The sequence below is a fragment of the Salvelinus fontinalis genome, chromosome 10 (assembly GCF_029448725.1).
Source record: "Salvelinus fontinalis isolate EN_2023a chromosome 10, ASM2944872v1, whole genome shotgun sequence".
Classification (NCBI taxonomy): Eukaryota; Metazoa; Chordata; class Actinopteri; order Salmoniformes; family Salmonidae; genus Salvelinus; species Salvelinus fontinalis.
This window is the reverse complement of record NC_074674.1, coordinates 18,333,649-18,353,053: the sequence shown is the minus strand read 5'-3', so window position 1 is coordinate 18,353,053 and position 19,405 is coordinate 18,333,649. Positions and strand designations below refer to the sequence as shown.

Sequence of the window (19,405 nt, the reverse complement as noted above, 5' to 3'; positions counted from 1 at the left end):
TCTGAGGAAAGGAGTGGGAAAAATATGATGAAGAGGTTGAAGAGGTTGAAGAGAATGAGGAAAGCAGATGTTTGATTTAAATTTGAGCAAGATGCCCGATAAAAGTGGAGATGGGGTGTCGAAGAGATTGGTGTCAAGTGCAAACAGAGTGAGTCGTGTGCCAGACTGAATTCTGGAGGTGAAATGGAAGTGGACGAGGGCGAGTTAAATGAGGTGGAAGGTGGGGTGAAGAGCTCGGAGCCCAAGCATGGCATCGATGGACATGATACAGAATAATCTGGTCCAGTAGGAGTGACATTTTTGGAGAAAGTGGATCCTTTCCTTTTACCGGATCCATGTGTGGTTCCAGTGTGGTTGGGAAAGGACTTGAATCAGGGAAGGTAACCTGTAGTGGACTTGTAGCTAGAGTCAGAGTAGTGCAGAAGTTGTCGTATGCCAAGGCAGTGAAGAAAGTAGCGGGTGGATCAAGGATGAGGGATTTTGAGAGGATCCCTGTGAATAGTAGATATGTGCCAGCACAGAGGGATAGGCCAATGAGTGAAATATGCTTCAGTAAGGTTGGCTTCTTAGATTCCATAGCAATCACAGAAAATAGATGTTGTGGTGGCAGCTGCAGAGAAGTCCTTGGGGGTAGGAGATTTGAGAAGAGTTACAGCCTGTGTCGAGTGGTAGTGTCCAGTTGGCCTGGGGTAGGATCAGATAGGGTTATTAAAGTAGTGGAATAAGGTGATGGGTTTTAATGAGTATAGGGTTAGTTGGTAGGGTAATACAAATATATCTATATTTTTATTTTATATATTTTGTTATGTTTCCCTGTTACCCTTTCCCATTTTGTATCACACGGTGTAATGGATCTATACTATAGTTCAGTTGGGGGCGGTAATGCAACATATCAAACCATACCGAAGAAGAAGACCGGAAGAGTATTTTTTCACGCTGTTTCGCATTTTCTTGCTCGCTCCAACTAGTCTGCTCCGTCTGCCAGCAGCAGCAGATAGGCTAGGCCACTGCAGGAAAGATGGCGACGACGGATAAACAGAAACACGAAGGAAGAGTGAAAATCGGACATTACATTCTTGGAGACACACTTGGAGTGGGGACGTTCGGGAAAGTTAAAGGTAACTGTTATGACTTTTCTAATCGAGTTGCCACCGGCAGTTACCCGCGAGAGAGGATGGGGACGTTTCTCTGTTAGCTAGCCGTGTGCTAACACTTGTTGGCCTCTAACGTAATTTAGCTAGCTTGCTTTGCTAGGCTAGTTCGTCAACGTCGTTAGCTCAGCCAGGCTCTAGAATCAAACAGCTAAGTTAGTGTACTAGGTGGTCTGATCGATTAAACGATAGTACTGTCATGTGTTCAATCTAGTTCGCTTGCTAGCCAGCTAACCTTAGTTATGTGGTCGAATTACTCAGAGCTTTAGATAACCAAGTTTACTCGCTTGCCGGCTAACAGCAGTTGGCAAACTAGAATAAACTTAGGTCAAATTGCTAGCCAAGGCAATACTACATTAATGGTTTCTCAACCAGGAAACCTGCTTTTTCATTTAACTAACGTGAGCTGCCCAGTTACAAACTGACCATCTAGCCGTGCTCGCCCTATGCCATACATGCATGCATGCAAACTATCTTGGGCCTGGCTGAATTATTGAGGACAGACACATCTCCCACACTTTCCATTTGCGTTGACACATTAGCCATTGCCCCTAGGTTGCTTTCAATCTACACTGTCAAAATACCATAACTTTTCTAATGGCATGTCACCTAAAATTATGATATCCAAGAGGACCAAACTGACTTGTATAGCCTAGTTAGGCACTAATGTTAAGTCTATTTCAAACTAGAACATGTACATTTCCCTGCTTTGTCTTCCTTTGCTTGGGATTTGAGAACAAAACTCGATATCAAGCCACCAACTAGACTATATAGCTGTTATTTCCTACGTCCTCGCAGTGGTCAGTTTAGAACATGCTGGACGTTGGACCATTTATTCCATGACCTATTATGTTCTAAATGACTGGCTGCTGGGTTAATGCTTTACCAACATAACCGTTAAATCAATAAAGTAATTTGTGCAACCCCTTCTACAGTCCTCCCTCTCTGTATAGTTCAGCACATTTTTCACTTGTTCTTCTTCTGACCAGTCTATAGATAGATAGGTGTGTGTGTGCTGATGTAGGCCTATAAGCCATGCAGAAGGAAACGTTAACCCAAATTTAGTTTGTGTACTGCTCACAGGTGACTAAACAGCACATTGCAGATGTAGGCCTGTCAGTCATGATGCATAATGAATTTATTTGATTCAGTGGTGAAATGCCATGCTAGTGTTCTTTCACTGCAAATGGGGAGTAATGTCAGTCATCAATGCAGATTTGCCTGTCATTGTGTTAGCTGGGGTCTGCTAAGCTCGTTATGATTGTGTTCTTATTACAATATTTCCTAACCTCTCCCTCCTGCCCTCTTGCTCTCTCTCTCCTGTAGTGGGGCAGCACGAGCTGACCAAACACCAGGTGGCTGTGAAGATCCTTAACAGACAGAAGATCCGCAGTCTGGATGTGGTGGGAAAGATACGTAGAGAGATCCAAAACCTCAAGCTCTTCAGGCATCCTCACATAATTAAGCTGTAAGTCTAAAACCTCATCTGCTTCAGGCATCCCCGGATCATTAAGCTCTAAGGCTGTGTTCACACAGGCAGATCAATTCAGATATTTTTTCACAAATTGGTCTTTTTGACCAAAAACATCAGCTCTGAAAAAGATCTGATCTGATGTGATTTGTCAAGAGACCAACTAGTGTAACAAAGATCAGAGTTGTGCTGCCTGTGTAAACGCAGCCTACATTAAGCTGAGAAGTCTAAATCCTCAGGTGCTTCAGGCATCCCCACATCATTAAGCTGTAAGAACCTCCAGCTTTTCAGGCATCCCCAAAAGCTGTAAGTCTAGAACCTCAGGTGCTTGACACATTCACACATCTTTGAAGGGGCGTCAGGGAGCCTAGTGGTTAGAGCGTTGGGCCAGTAACCGAAAGGTTGCTAGATCGACTCCCCGAGCTGACAAGTCGTTCTGCCCCTGAATAAGGCAGTTATCCCACTGTTCTTAGGCCGTCATTGTAAATAAGAATTTGTTCTTAACTGACTTGCCTAGTTAAAGGTTTAAAAAAAAAAAAAAAAACATTAAGTCCAGAACCTCCAGCTTTTCAGGCAACACTACATCATTAAACTGTAAATCCTAGATTATACAGCTCGCTCAATCGTTCGGACCCCTACGTAATCCCACCACTGCCACATTAATGCCACCCAGAGAGCTATTTTAGGGCTTTTAATGGTGGGTTTTATTGAGTGCATCACTCTTTCCCTTTTGTTTCTGCTACACTGATGCATACTTTTTTTTCTCATCAATCTCTCTCCCACCCACTATCTCTCCCGTGTTCTCGCTCTCTCAACCTGTCCATCCCTTGACCTCCATTTTTTTCACTTGACCTCTGTCAGAGTAAGGGCAGCATAAATCCAGTGTGTTCATTATTTAGCTCATTGGTAATGAAGGGTCAGCGCTCTCCTTTGTTTCTGGATTCTTCTCTTATTTTTTGGAAACTAGGCCTATTTCTATTGACTGAATGAAAAAGCCCCTTACAATAGTCTTCTTGACCTGTGAGCGCCACTGAGTATCATTGCGTAGGCTTAGTCGGGGCATTTCCGGGGACCTGATCCCTTGTGACTAGACCTTTATTTTCCCACTTAGCAAACTTTCTTTTTACACTCAGCCCCTGGAGTCCGATTTGAAAATTACATAATGCTACAGAAGAATGAGTGAAGAGTTGCCCTTTACCCCTTATTTACTGATGCCTTGTTTGTATAGGCCAGTAGAATGTGAGTTTTCTGAAGCTGCGGTGGGATTGGTTTAACTTTGAGCTTCACATGCTTGCTTCCTTTCCTCGGCTACTGTGCTGCAGTTTGAGACGGAGCTCAGGCTGCATGCTTGTACGACACTTGTGTTGATAACCTTGTGGTACTAATATGTGGCACAGGAATGAAGAAAAGTAGCATTTTGCACATGGATGTTTGATCTAGGGAAGTACGCCTATGTTTAGCTAGTTGAAGGGTTCCATGGCCAGTCTCCCTTACACCGACCAACCCATTGGTTCCATGGCCAGTCTACCTTACACCGACCAACCCATTGGTTCCATGGCCAGTCTACCTTACACCGACCAACCCATTGGTTCCATGGCCAGTCTACCTTACACCGACCAACCCATTGGTTCCATGGCCAGTCTACCTTACACCGACCAACCCATTGGTTCCATGGCCAGTCTACCTTACACCGACCAACCCATTGGTTCCATGGCCAGTCTCCCTTACACCGACCAACCCATTGGTTCCATGGCCAGTCTCCCTTACACCGACCAACCCATTGGTTCCATGGCCAGTCTACCTTACACCGACCAACCCATTGGTTCCATGGCCAGTCTCCCTTACACCGACCAACCCATTGGTTCCATGGCCAGTCTCCCTTACACCGACCAACCATTGAACCCGATGGCCCACTAAGGAGTCGTCCTGCAAAATGTCTGCCTCTATGCTTAGGATCAATAAATGCCTCAACAGTTGAATCTGTCCTAAAAGTGCTACCTCTCAGTCTTAGACTTTATTTAGCAATTTGCCCACTTTCGTTCTGTGGTAAAGCTGAAATATAATTCTTTGGGTTTGTCATCCCTCTGAGAACTTTGGTGATCCTTGACTGTTTTCTCTCGTGTTAAACAGTAGTGCCCAGAGGTTTTTCCTGGTCAGGTGGGTGGCATGGTTATGGAAATCTCTTGGTCCAATCATGTCTAGACTATTTTTTTGTTGTTGTAACTTTTGTGATTTATCCTTTGGGACCGTAGGTACCAGGTGATCAGCACTCCAACGGACATCTTCATGGTGATGGAGTACGTGTCCGGAGGAGAGCTCTTTGACTACATCTGCAAAAACGGAAAGGTAAGGGGAAGAAAAATTTTAATTCCTCTAGTTGTATGCAGGTTTTGGGAAAATGATAGACCTGGTTTTTGTTCAACCCCCCAAAAAATGTAGGTGGTATTCTACATCAAGAAGCCTGTTTTGTTGAAATACACTATGTGGTTTGGGATTGTGGGTAGTCTTGTGCTCATCTGAATCTTATTAACCTAGCTCAGGGGGTTTTCAACCTTTTCTTGCCCAGGGACCCCCTCCCAGGCAAACCGTTGACCCAGCGACCCCAATCATATGTTAGCAAAACATTTTTTGTCATCCAGTTAATATCATCCATTTTAAACAGAACATTTTAAAATGATTAGATTTAGTAGATAGGATCTGTTAGTTTCAAAATAATGGAAAACTATTAGCTAGAAAGTTGACTCCAAACACATTTTCACTAAGAGCAGCTGTTTTAGCTGGTTAGCCATGTGTTGGCAAAAATGTATATCCAAGTCCAGAGAGCTTACCAGCAGCCAGCGGCACTTGTTGCAATGCTAGCCTATTCGCGGATGCTTTTGCAAAGCCAATGTCAGTGTAATTTGCTGAATATTGGGAGTAGAGAAATATAGTTAAACATTAGATATTCTTCTCTTTTCTACTGTAGGTATGTATATTTCAAAAAATAGATATTCTATTGTTGGCAATATTCATAAAAACATTTGAATTATAACATGTTTTAACTTCATTTTGAATAACCCTGACTTAATTACCTACACTACATGGCCAAAAGTATATGAACACCTGCTCGTCGAACCGCTCATTCCAAAATGATTGGACTTAATATGGAGTTGCCCCCCCCCCCCCCCCCCCCCCCCCCGAGCGGCTGCTTGGCCATGAAAACCCATTCCATGAAGCTCCCGACTAACAGTTCTTGTGCTGACGTTGCTTCGAGACAGTTTGGAGCTCGGTAGCGAGTGTCGCAACCGAGGGCACCCGATTGTTACGCCCTACGCGCTTCAGAACTCAGCAGTTCCGTTCTGTGAGCTCTAGCAAGGCAGAAATCAGACTTGTTGGAAAGGTGGTATCCTATGACAATACCACATTGAAAGTCACTGAGCTCTTCAGTACGGGCCATTCTACTGCTAATGTTTGTCTATCGAGATTGCATGGCTGTGTGCTCAATTTTATACACCTGTCAGCAACGGATGTGTTTGAAATATACCCGGATCCACTAATTTGAAGGGTTGTCCACATACCTTTGGCAATGTAGTGTATCTGTGGTTAGGAGAGTTGGGATGTGTAATGGTTATGTCAATAATAGTCATGTTAGCACCTGCCTCACGTATGGACCACCCCTTCCTCTGTACACAACAGAAATCACAAAGCTCTATCTCTGCACTGCATTCTTTCCAATAGGTTAAGGCTACTAAATCATTCAAGCAAAGACATTGACCAAATATCCGGAGTGGTTACAATACTGAAATTGTCTGACTGGACAGCTATAAAGGACATGTCTCACCTCTTGCGTGTGTTGCTGTGTCTGCGTTTCGTGTGTGTGTCCCGTATGTTTGCCACTGTGCCTCCAGCTGGATGAGAAGGAGAGCCGTCGTCTGTTCCAGCAGATCATCTCGGCAGTAGATTACTGCCACAGACACATGGTGGTGCACAGGGACCTAAAACCTGAGAATGTCCTTCTGGACGCAAAGATGAACGCCAAGATCGCTGACTTTGGTAAGTGTGTCACCCTTAACCAACCAGCACCTTTCTACACCTGCACCTGATTTACACCTCCGGATCGAGCCAAGCCTTACTGTTCTAGGCTGGTGTGGTTATGCGTCCGCTGTAGTTACTGAAACCCTGATGGAAAGGGTGTGTCTGAAATGAAACCCTATCGTTCTATTGGACAAAACACTCGTGTGATATTGTCTGGTGTTTTCTGTAGGTTTGTCAAACATGATGTCGGACGGAGAGTTTCTGAGGACAAGTTGCGGGTCTCCGAACTATGCTGCCCCCGAAGTCATCTCTGGAAGGTACACTTGTCCTCTCTTTTTCTTTTCTCACCGAAACTGGCAGACGTGATGGGGGAATATGCTAATGTATGCAAAGACTGGTCTTAGATTTCAATAAAGAGGACTGTTCAATTTCACGGTTTTGCTTTGGGGACAGACCCTACTGTTAAGTGTCACTAAATATTCACCATGTTAAACGACTCCCTTGGTTCATGCCAATGAGCAGCTCCGTCCTCTCCCCTCCTCCGCTAGATGTGTCCTTCCTAGTTTATATGCAGGTAGTATTGTCCTCTGCTTCTGCCTGCTCTTTGGAGTCGACTTGGTTACTCTAAACTACGTTTCGGCAACTGTTGTTAAGGAATTCCTAAATAAATGATTGATTGATTTGACCCTCGTGTCCTCCCAGGTTATATGCAGGTCCTGAGGTTGACATCTGGAGCAGCGGGGTGATCCTGTATGCCCTGCTGTGTGGGACGCTGCCCTTCGACGACGACCACGTGCCAACGCTCTTCAAGAAAATCTGTGACGGGATATTCTTCATGCCCCAGTACCTGAACCCCTCTGTCACCGCCCTGCTCAAACACATGCTGCAGGTGGATCCCATGAAGAGGGCCACCATCAAAGAGATCCGGTAAGAAGGCGCAAGAGATCAAATTTGTCTACAAAGTGCATTTAAACACCTCTATATGCTTTGCATGTGGAGAAAAGTAGATTTTTTAAAGTGTATTTTCTCGTCTATTTTACTGCATCATTAAACTCCATCTTGTAACTGTTACGGTTTTAAGCTGTATTACCGATCACGGGGATGGCAAACTCCTGTCCTCTGTGCAGGCTTTTGATCTAGCCCTGCGTTAACAAAATGAACCCACCTCTCCTGGTCTATACTTTGTCTTGCTGCACTGTTAATAGAACAAATGTCCCTATGGGATAATAGACTGCCTTGAACATGCGCTGTCTTCCCTCCCCAACAGAGAGGATGAATGGTTCAAAGATGAGCTCCCCAAGTACCTGTTTCCAGAGGACCCGTGCTACAGCAACAACATGATCGACGACGAGGCCCTGAAGGAGGTGTGTGAGAAGTTTGAGTGCACCGAGGAGGAGATCCTGACTTGCCTGTACAGCCGCAACCACCACGACCCCTTGGCTGTGGCCTACCATCTCATCATCGACAACCGCCGAATTATGTCCGAGGCCAAGGACTTCTACCTGGCCTCCAGTCCCCCAGACTCGTTCCTGGATGACCAGCACCTGACCGCCGCAGCCGGCCTTAAGCCCCACCCCGAGCGCATGCAGCCCTTCCTGGCGGGGGAGACCCCTCCCCGGCCGAGACACACGCTGGACGAGCTGAACCCCCTGAAGTCGAAGCACCAGGGGGTGAGGCGGGCCAAATGGCACCTGGGGATCAGGAGCCAGAGCAGGCCAAATGATATTATGTCTGAGGTGTGCCGGGCCATGAAGCAGCTCGACTACGAGTGGAAGGTGAGGGAGGGGATAGAGGCATTGAACAACGAAGGGAGAATTGTAGAGAGTGGGGATGAGGGTGGTGGGAGGAAAAGGAGTGGGTAAAGAGGTCAGGTAGAAATAGACAGAACTGTCAAGTGGCCCCTCATATTTGTCAAGAAGTGGATCAGAGGTTTATTGGGATTTGGCTATATAGTGATTCCACACCAAACCCAGACAAAAAGACAGTGATTTTTATTTATTTTTTTTCACAATATTATCCATATAATAGTCCTTTTGGAAGAAGGATTGTTGACATATATATGACATTTGTATCTAAAAGCATAGTTTAGAAAGAATCAAAGTTGGCTTATTTTTGGCTTACCCCAGGTCTCCTTTAAGGCGCCATAGTGCTTCATCTCTAGATGCTAAAAAGCAAAAATTTGCTCAAATGACGCTTTACCGCTTGCAACTAATCACAGCCCTCCTTTTACTTGTATCATTGCAAATTACCAGCAGAGGGTATCGAAATTGAATCCATTTTTACGTTCACTCTGTTGGTAATGCTTACATTTTTAAAATCATAACTCTAAAAGTAGCAGACATCCCACTCTGGAATTTCCACAAGGTCAAAAACAGGGACCCGATCCTTCAGCCCCAGGCCCAAGCTCTCAACCGCCAGGCCACCAGCCCTCCAATACCCCCCCCCCCCCCCCCCCCCCCACACACACACACAAAAAAATAAAACCAAGATAAGAGAGAGACAAAAGACAGCAAGGCCAACAATGTTTGAGTGCATGTATGGCACTATTTACGTGTATGTGTGCATTTGAATGAGTGTGTGTATATGCAAGTGTACAAACGCCTGCACGGCATCAGCCTCAGGCAAACCGGCATTAGCTGTAATAACATTGCCCCTCAGTGGTGTTCAAACTTAATTTTTGTTATGTTTTATTTTTGACTGTCATTCTATCCCCCGCCCAGCAGTTCCACTCCCACTTGTCTCTAATTCCACATCCCAAACCTCAGCTTCCCTCAACCCATCCCATCTATCTGCTGGCCACCCTCTTCCGAGTTCTACGCCACATATATCTTTCAACTATGCTGTGATGTTTAATGTACAATTTCTATCTAATCAAATAGAATCCACAGATTGCGAGTTGAAGATAACTACTTTTACTAGGAGTATTAGTAATTGACGGACTCGGTCTCTCCAGATCTCCCAACAGTGCTATTTCTAGGGTCCATTTTTAGATCAATGTTATGCATTTTCAGCCAGTCCTAAACCTGAGACCAGAAACCGGCTACTTGAGGGCAATGGCAAAATAAGTGGTCTATTGATTCTGTATCCTCACAACAAAATCTGCAGCACTTTGATGATTGTGTGCTTCAAATATTCAAAAACAAAATTGGTGGCAAGAATTCTATTTAATTTTAGCTGAAAAGCACGAAATCTTGACTCTTGCGTCGTTTTATATCAACTCATACACCCTATACCGTGGAATCGGTACATCAAAAATGTCTTCCCAACTATTTTGCAATCTGTATGGCATAGTTGTCAACATCCTGGTCCTCAAATGAAGCTGGTATACTTTCCTATTTATGTTTTTTTTTTATTCTTCCAAGTTTGGATCCTTTATATTGGGCAGGCTGGCCAGTTCCCTCCTCCCGCTGCCACCTGCCTCCATTTTTGGGGCAATGCTGTAATAAATTGATTCATCTTGGATTGCGCAGACCTTCCTGTACAATTCCGATAACTCCATGAAAGACAACTTGACCATTTTAAAAACAAAATACCCTTTTCAAACACTTGCCATAAATACAGGTATTCTATTAACCAGCACATTTGAGTTCAGCCATATTTGTTCTAAATTTTCAGGGGGATGAAATTTAAATTGTAGCCAGTCTTGCAATGCTTGTTAAAATAGATACTTTTGAGGAGTGATTTTCAATTAATCGAAAATGAGACATGACAATTTGCAAAAAGGCAATTTTTTAACAACAAATGAGCTTTTTCTAGTAATCTACTTGAGAACCATTTGAGTTCAAGTAAAACTTTTGAATAAGTGACGCTTTTAGAGCGGTTTAGTGCTTTTATATTTAATCTCAACCCACCCTATTATTATATAGATGGGCACGCTTTATCTTTTCTAGTTTAGAGGGGGGGGGGGGGTTTTGCTCATATAATTTGAAAAATGAATCCTCAGGAGTAGGCAATGCCATAAGTGAGTAAACTATGAAATGACTAAGGTGTTAATCAGGGCAATTGTTCCATAAATACAGGTATTTACCTCTCCATGGTTGCAGGATCTTATCTATTTTTACAAGTTTTCTATTGAAATTTATTGGAGCGCTCATTTAAATATCTTGTGATACTTCAGTCAGCCCATTCTATAGGTAAACTGCAAGGTAATGTAAAAGTTTTTTTTTTTTTTTTAAATATCCAATATGTAATATTGTACACATATCATAATTGTTTTACTCTAGAAAAGTCATCTAGATCTTCAATAAGACATTGCAGGGATCTAGCTTGCGGACTTAATATAAAACTTGGAGTCATCGGCATACATGGACACCATTTTGTTTTTAAGCCTTGGATTTCTATTCCTCTGTTAATTGATCTGATTTTAATAGCTGTTTTGATGGCCATAACGAATAGATATGGTGACAGCGGACACCCTTTAATTCATCTTGACAATTCTAAACTCTCTGAGAATTAACCGCTATTTACTGTTTTACAACTGGGGTTGCTATACATGACTTTTACCCATTTGTATAAGAGAATCACCGAAATTGAAAAAATCCAGTCTTACTTTATCAAAGGCCTTTTAAAAATATGCTATAAATACCAGGCCTGGCTTCTAAGATGTTTCATGATCTATTAGTTGTCGTATATCTCCAATGTATCGTCTATGTAAAAATAAAAACTGTTTTATCAGGATGAACAATACTTTTTTTTTTTAAACGTTTTAATTCTGAGTTTTTGCATCACAACATTGAAGTGTCAGAGGCCTCAGTTTCTGAATCTTTAAATTTGCCACCTGGGTCTTGTTTTAATAATAGTGAAATCAGACCTTCCTGCTGAGTACCTGACAGACCACCATTTCTATAGGCGTAGTTAAAACAAGCTAACAATGGCGCTCTGCAACTTTGATATACCCTTAGAGTATATTATGTTCAATATATTGATCAAAAATGATATTTTCAATATTCATACTTTTTTATGTAAAAGAAAGGTTATTGAAATCATAATACTACTCGTATGGAGCAAGTGGTAACTTCATATGAGCCCAATTTTAGCTTTGTAGCACCTACAGACTATGTAGTCTTAAAGGAGGCCTGGGTAAAAGCAAAATGTCATAAATATGCTGACTTTGATTATTTCTCAATTATGCTTTTAGATCCATATGTCAACAATCCTTCCTCCAAAGTACTATTCTATGGATTACATTTCATGAAAAAAATCCCCCAAACATGTTTTTTGTGTGTTTATTTTCCCCGTGAGGATTCACTGTAGCCCAATCCCAAATAAACATTGACAAAATCTATGGTTTTAATCTTAGAGTAGTTGTAATGGTGGAAGGGGTAAAACCTGGTTCTTTCTAAACATTAACATGCTGTATATATATTTTTTCTGCATGGTGTAAACTACTGGCTCAGTCTGAGTTCTACTTTGACCTAGAATGGAATGCTGCTGTTTCTTCTCTTGGGTTCTATTTTTGGTATGGCATGACCTTTAGACCTGAAGAATAGATCAGCTGACTGACTCTCATTTTGTATTCATCTTGGAGAAATGGGAGAGCGATTTCTGAAGGAAATGTTCAGTTTCCTGTTTATCCTTCTCTTGCCCTGATGGATCGAAAGCAGCTATTTGTGGTTTAATGTGTTTGGGTACACAGTAGTGGGCGAGGCATTTCCGATACTCTCCCATAACAGAAAGCACTGATCGGCCTAGACTCTAGAACTGCTGAAATGGTCAGTGCTCTCTGCTAAAAATATTACAAAGTAAACAAATTATACACCACAATTTTGATGACTAAACAAACAGAACATGTTCAAAAAGTTGCAAATCACTGAAATACAGACCACTGAAGCAGCTACAGAAGCCATGTTGAAAAATGTAATATTTTATGCTGTATATTCCATCTATTGTGTATTACACCCGGCTCGTGCCATTTTAAAGTATGTGTAACTAATCTCCATATCCTCCTCCCCAGGTGGTGAACCCGTACTACCTGCGTGTGAAGAGGAAGAACCCAGTGACAGGCATGCAGACCAAGATGAGCCTTCAGCTCTACCAGGTGGACGGCAGGACCTACCTCCTGGACTTCCGTAGCATAGACAGTACGTCAACCTGGACGTAGCCCTTTACTCTAACAACCTGAATGCGGATTGAAAGCGGCCGAATTGGTCATTGATAAGCGCCTACATTGGAACGCGGTGGCTGTACAGTAACATGCTATACCATGACGTCTGAGCTCAGGGTCTCCGCTTTACAGCGCGGTATGGGGTTCAACTGACTTTTCTGAGTGGTTGTCTTTACTGCCGACTCTGCCATTTAATGTAAAATGCCTAAAGAAGTTTTCCCTGCTGTGCAATGTAAAGTGACTAGACATGGCACAGGTCTGTCTTCAGGGCATTTTTGTGTGTTTGGTTGTAACCACAGAAGTATGTTTAACTTTCTCCTCTGTCTTTCTCTGTCTGAAGATGACATGATGGAGGCTAAATCTGGGACTGCCACTCCTCACCAGTCTGGTTCAGTGGGGAACTCCCGCACGGCCCTTAAGAACGAAGCTGCAGAGGGGGGGTCCCAAACTGAGGGGGCTAAGGAGAACACTACCCCTGCCACATCTCTCCCTCCCACTAAGGCCTCAGAGAGCTCCCTGGCCTCCTCGCTCGCCTCCTCCGTTGACTCGACAGGAGGCGACCTCGCACCTATGACGGCGGTTCCGCGGCCCGGCAGCCACACCATAGAGTTCTTTGAGATGTGCGCCAATCTCATCAAACTACTTGCACGATAGCTCGCGATCAAATAAAAAAACGTTAGCCTTTTTTCCTCTCTGAGTGTCTTTATAAGCAATAAGCATGCAACCGATTCATGGCTCGATTCATCCCTACCGCAGGCGGGTGTGACTGCTAGGGTTGTTCCAAGGCACTGATGATGCAGGTTCAGTTCGCAACCCTCCTGACTGACTTGGGGGTTGTCAGAGCACGGGGGTGGGCTTTAGGAAAAGGTGAACGACAATGACCAAGCAACTTCATTATAATGATGACAGAATACTATTTGAGGTGGTTTTACGTTTTCACGATCATTATTATTGGCCTACAACTATTTCCCCCCCCCCCCCCTCTGATCACGTTCCAAACAGTGAATATATATATATATGTGTGTGTGTGTGCTAAGTCTGAGTGATGCACAGAATTTGCTGTACTGTAGTAGAGAAAACAAAAGCAAGTTTCTGCGTGCGGAAAGGAGAGCTGTAAGGTTTTGGGGGGTGCACATAGGGTGGCTGAGGGGAACGAGGCACTTTTGCACAGTTTTGTGTTTCTCTATAGTAGATGCCTGTGCAAATTCGGGACACTGCACTACAGGCCTTTCAGGGGTAGCGGCACTGACCATAACATGGGTTGTCATGCCAACAATGTCCGTTTGACTCACTGAGGAAGTGCAATTACCCTCTCGATCGTGTCAGGCGAAAAAGGGAGTTAGTACTTCATCAGAATTAATTTAGTTATTTTTTTTGTGACATTGAATTGTTAAGACTAGATTTCAATGTTTGTCATTGTTTGTTTGGATTGGTCTGTCCCCTACATAATATAAAGAATTTAAAAAAAATATATGCATTTTGATTTCAGTGCTTTAAAATGGAATTGTGGATTTATATTGAGAAATTATTACGGACTGAAAGCGTTACAATGCCATTTTATTCCTTCACAGCTTTTTAAAAAGATACATTTTTAATCAGTTCTATACACATGATCGTTTACCCTCACACTCTCAAAATGAGACCCACTGTCCTATACTGAATTCAAAAGTTAGATTTCTAACATTAACAAAATTATCTTGAGGTTAGGGGCTACATGTGTTCATAAATCTGAATGCATGTTGACTGAGTGACATGCATTTTAGCAGGATTTAACCAATTTTCTACATTTACATTTACATTTAAGTCATTTAGCAGACGCTCTTATCCAGAGCGACTTACAAATTGGTGCATTCACCTAATGACATCCAGTGGAGCAGCCACTTTACAATAGTGCATCTAAATCTTTTAAGGGGGGGGGGGGGGGGGCAGAAGGATTGCTTTATCCTATCCTAGGTATTCCTTGAAGAGGTGGGGTTTCAGGTGTCTCCGGAAGGTGGTGATTGACTCCGCTGTCCTGGCGTCGTGAGGGAGTTTGTTCCACCATTGGGGTGCCAGAGCAGCGAACAGTTTTGACTGGGCTGAGCGGGAACTGTACTTCCTCAGTGGTAGGGAGGCGAGCAGGCCAGAGGTGGATGAACGCAGTGCCCTTGTTTGGGTGTAGGGCCTGATCAGAGCCTGAAGGTACTGAGGTGCCGTTCCCCTCACAGCTCCGTAGGCAAGCACCATGGTCTTGTAGCGGATGCGAGCTTCAACTGGAAGCCAGTGGAGAGAGCGGAGGAGCGGGGTGACGTGAGAGAACTTGGGAAGGTTGAACACCAGACGGGCTGCGGCGTTCTGGATGAGTTGTAGGGGTTTGATGGCACAGGCAGGGAGCCCAGCCAACAGCGAGTTGCAGTAATCCAGACGGGAGATGACAAGTGCCTGGATTAGGACCTGCGCCGCTTCCTGTGTGAGGCAGGGTCGTACTCTGCGGATGTTGTAGAGCATGAACCTACAGGAACGGGCCACCGCCTTGATGTTAGTTGAGAACGACAGGGTGTTGTCCAGGATCACGCCAAGGTTCTTAGCGCTCTGGGAGGAGGACACAATGGAGTTGTCAACCGTGATGGCGAGATCATGGAACGGGCAGTCCTTCCCCGGGAGGAAGAGCAGCTCCGTCTTGCCGAGGTTCAGCTTGAGGTGGTGATCCGTCATCCACACTGATATGTCTGCCAGACATGCAGAGATGCGATTCGCCACCTGGTCATCAGAAGGGGGAAAGGAGAAGATTAGTTGTGTGTCGTCTGCATAGCAATGATAGGAGAGACCATGTGAGGTTATGACAGAGCCAAGTGACTTGGTGTATAGCGAGAATAGGAGAGGGCCTAGAACAGAGCCCTGGGGGACACCAGTGGTGAGAGCGCGTGGTGAGGAGACAGATTCTCGCCACGCCACCTGGTAGGAGCGACCTGTCAGGTAGGACGCAATCCAAGCGTGGGCCGCGCCGGAGATGCCCAACTCGGAGAGGGTGGAGAGGAGGATCTGATGGTTCACAGTATCGAAGGCAGCCGATAGGTCTAGAAGGATGAGAGCAGAGGAAAGAGAGTTAGCTTTAGCAGTGCGGAGCGCCTCCGTGATACAGAGAAGAGCAGTCTCAGTTGAGTGACTAGTCTTGAAACCTGACTGATTTGGATCAAGAAGGTCATTCTGAGAGAGATAGCAGGAGAGCTGGCCAAGGACGGCACGTTCAAGAGTTTTGGAGAGAAAAGAAAGAAGGGATACTGGTCTGTAGTTGTTGACATCGGAGGGATCGAGTGTAGGTTTTTTCAGAAGGGGTGCAACTCTCGCTCTCTTGAAGACGGAAGGGACGTAGCCAGCGGTCAGGGATGAGTTGATGAGCGAGGTGAGGTAAGGGAGAAGGTCTCCGGAAATGGTCTGGAGAAGAGAGGAGGGGATAGGGTCAAGCGGGCAGGTTGTTGGGCGGCCGGCCGTCACAAGACGCGAGATTTCATCTGGAGAGAGAGGAGAGAAAGAGGTCAAAGCACAGGGTAGGGCAGTGTGAGCAGAACCAGCGGTGTCGTTTGACTTAGCAAACGAGGATCGGATGTCGTCGACCTTCTTTTCAAAATGGTTGACGAAGTCGTCTGCAGAGAGGGAGGAGGGGGGGGGAGGGGGAGGAGGATTCAGGAGGGAGGAGAAGGTGGCAAAGAGCTTCCTAGGGTTAGAGGCAGATGCTTGGAATTTAGAGTGGTAGAAAGTGGCTTTAGCAGCAGAGACAGAAGAGGAAAATGTAGAGAGGAGGGAGTGAAAGGATGCCAGGTCCGCAGGGAGGCGAGTTTTCCTCCATTTCCGCTCGGCTGCCCGGAGCCCTGTTCTGTGAGCTCGCAATGAGTCGTCGAGCCACGGAGCGGGAGGGGAGGACCGAGCCGGCCTGGAGGATAGGGGACATAGAGAGTCAAAGGATGCAGAAAGGGAGGAGAGGAGGGTTGAGGAGGCAGAATCAGGAGATAGGTTGGAGAAGGTTTGGGCAGAGGGAAGAGATGATAGGATGGAAGAGGAGAGAGTAGCGGGGGAGAGAGAGCGAAGGTTGGGACGGCGCGATACCATCCGAGTAGGGGCAGTGTGGGAAGTGTTGGATGAGAGCGAGAGGGAAAAGGATACAAGGTAGTGGTCGGAGACTTGGAGGGGAGTTGCAATGAGGTTAGTGGAAGAACAGCATCTAGTAAAGATGAGGTCAAGCGTATTGCCTGCCTTGTGAGTAGGGGGGGAAGGTGAGAGGGTGAGGTCAAAAGAGGAGAGGAGTGGAAAGAAGGAGGCGGAGAGGAATGAGTCAAAGGTAGACATGGGGAGGTTAAAGTCACCCAGAACTGTGAGAGGTGAGCCGTCCTCAGGAAAGGAGCTTATCAAGGCATCAAGCTCATTGATGAACTCTCCAAGGGAACCTGGAGGGCGATAAATGATAAGGATGTTAAGCTTGAAAGGGCTGGTAACTGTGACAGCATGGAATTCAAAGGAGGCGATAGACAGATGGGTAAGGGGAGAAAGAGAGAATGACCACTTGGGAGAGATGAGGATCCCGGTGCCACCACCCCGCTGACCAGAAGCTCTCGGGGTGTGCGAGAACACGTGGGCAGACGAAGAGAGAGCAGTAGGAGTAGCAGTGTTATCTGTGGTGAGCCATGTTTCCGTCAGTGCCAAGAAGTCGAGGGACTGGAGGGACGCATAGGCTGAGATGAGCTCTGCCTTGTTGGCCGCGGATCGGCAGTTCCAGAGGCTACCGGAGACCTGGAACTCCACGTGGGTCGTGCGGGCTGGGACCACCAGGTTAGGGTGGGCGCGGCCACGCGGTGTGAGGCGTTTGTATGGTCTGTGCAGAGAGGAGAGAACAGGGATAGACAGACACATATTTGACAGGCTACAGAAGAGGCTACGCTAAAGCAAAGGGGATTAGAATGACAAGTGGGCTACACGTCTCGAATGTTCAGAAAGTTAAGCTTACGTAGCAAAAAATCAATAAAATTAAAAATCTTATTGACTAAAATGATATAGTACTGCTGGCTGGTGAAGTAGCCTGGCTAGCAGTAGCTGCGTTGTTGAAAGTGAAGCTGGCTAGGTGACCTCGACAGTTTCTCTAAGTTTCTCTAAACTACACAATTATCATGGATACAAGGACAGCAAAGACAACTAGCTAACACTACGCTAATCAAGTCGTTCCGTTGTAATGTAAGTTTCTACAGTGCTGCTATTCGGTAGAAGTTGGCTAGCTAGCAGTGTTAGCTAGCAGTGTTGGCTAGGTAGGAGGACGGCAGCGCGGCAGGCGAAACTAGCTGGGTAGCTAACCGATAATTACTCAGAGTTACACAATTATCTTAGATACAAAGCTAGCAAAGAAAACTATGTAGCTAGCTAACACTACACAAAACAAGTCGTTCCGTTGTATTGTAATCGTTTCTACAATGCTCTTCGGTGGCAAGCTGGCTAGCTAGCAGTGTTGGCTACGTTGCGTTAATTTCGAACGAAAATAGCTCGCTAGCGAACCTCAATAACGACGCAATTATGTTTGATAAAAGACGGCTATGTAGCTAGCTAAGATCAAACAAATCAAACCGTTGTACTGTAATGAAAATGAAAATCAGACCGTTGTACTATAATGAAATGTAATGAAAAGTTATACTACTATTCGGTAGACGGTGGACGTTTGCTAGCTGCTGGGCAGATAGCAGTGGACAACGAGACGACGAAATACGATAATTACGCAGTTATCTTTGATACACAGACGGCTATGTAGCTAGTTAAGAAGAAATTGCTAAGGTTGGACAAATTAAATCGTTGTACTATAATGAAATGTAATGAAAAGTTATAAAAGTTATACTACCTGCAGAGCGAATGCAGAGCGAATGCAAATGCGACCGCTCGCCCCAAACCGGATTTCTACACATGCATGTCCATTGAAAGATTTGGGGCATTTGTAAGTGGTGATTTGCAGCAAGTACATGCAGTGCATGGACAATGTGTATTGATAAAGGAAACAAAAATCTATATTTTTCTGCTTTCAAAATTCTGCTTCACTTTTCTTGGCCCAAATCCCCCACAAGAGCTAAATTTAAGTTTACATATTTTCCCAAACCTTAAATTTGTCATGTGCACCTGGAGAAAGTTTTTTTTCTTTTTTCTGTCATTCTGTTAGCTGCCTTATCAACTGTTGATCAGTTGTATATCAGTGAGTATAAAATATCTACTTCTATCAATATTGCGTGGGGCTGGTTTTGGTCTGAAGAAATCTTGCGTATGGATTATGTGACTGCAAGGTCTCATTTTTAGACCATATGGTCATTGAAATATTTGTAGGACTACAAACAAACTCTTAGTTTTCAAGGATGTGAAAGTTCTCATTCCAAGTTGTGCATAAGGTGAATTGTGGGGTTGTTTGAATAAGTGTGTGAGACCATGATCGGCTTATGATGTGAGTTGCACATTGGGTGAGTAGTTGTTCTCCTTTTAAGTGGGAGTGTTAAGTTCTGACTATTTGCAGGATCAATATCAATCAATGTATCCGTCTTAACTGCTTTAAACCTTGTTTTATTTGTTGTGTAAAGGGACCCTACTACTAGAATGACCAATGTAAATGTCAAATGGACAGTGTTTAAATAATTTGTATAAATAACTGCCTAATAAACAGATCAATTG

At 44.6% G+C, this 19,405-nt stretch overlaps 2 protein-coding genes across 2 annotated transcripts; one reads left to right on the top strand and one right to left on the bottom strand.

Moving 5' to 3' along the window:
- Positions 1 to 930: 930 nt before the first annotated feature.
- Positions 931 to 13,424, top strand: LOC129863736 (5'-AMP-activated protein kinase catalytic subunit alpha-1-like). The gene is made up of 9 exons (XM_055935963.1): positions 931 to 1,118; positions 2,478 to 2,619; positions 4,875 to 4,968; positions 6,510 to 6,654; positions 6,866 to 6,953; positions 7,339 to 7,563; positions 7,904 to 8,411; positions 12,590 to 12,716; positions 13,080 to 13,424. The coding sequence occupies exons 1-9, from the start codon at positions 1,019 to 1,021 to the stop codon at positions 13,391 to 13,393; spliced, it is 1,743 nt and encodes a 580-aa protein (XP_055791938.1). The 5' UTR covers positions 931 to 1,018; the 3' UTR covers positions 13,394 to 13,424.
- Positions 13,425 to 15,946: 2,522 nt separating this feature from the next.
- LOC129863735 (uncharacterized) lies at positions 15,947 to 18,644 on the bottom strand. Its single transcript, XM_055935962.1, has 2 exons — positions 17,080 to 18,644; positions 15,947 to 16,153 (listed from the first exon to the last, which is right to left on the bottom strand). The coding sequence occupies exons 1-2, from the start codon at positions 17,621 to 17,623 to the stop codon at positions 15,966 to 15,968; spliced, it is 732 nt and encodes a 243-aa protein (XP_055791937.1). The 5' UTR covers positions 17,624 to 18,644; the 3' UTR covers positions 15,947 to 15,965.
- Positions 18,645 to 19,405: the final 761 nt, after the last annotated feature.

Bases quoted from the DNA above. Each gene is read 5' to 3' on its own strand.
- LOC129863735 (XM_055935962.1), bottom strand. From the start codon at position 17,623: ATGTGTCTGTCTATCCCTGTTCTCTCCTCTCTGCACAGACCATACAAA. The intron at 16,154-17,079 runs GTGACTTTAACC...TCTCTTCTCCAG, and splicing joins CTCACCTCTCACAGTTCTGG to ACCATTTCCGGAGACCTTCT.
- LOC129863736 (XM_055935963.1), top strand. From the start codon at position 1,019: ATGGCGACGACGGATAAACAGAAACACGAAGGAAGAGTGAAAATCGGA. The intron at 6,655-6,865 runs GTAAGTGTGTCA...TGTTTTCTGTAG, and splicing joins CGCCAAGATCGCTGACTTTG to GTTTGTCAAACATGATGTCG. The intron at 6,954-7,338 runs GTACACTTGTCC...GTGTCCTCCCAG, and splicing joins CCCGAAGTCATCTCTGGAAG to GTTATATGCAGGTCCTGAGG.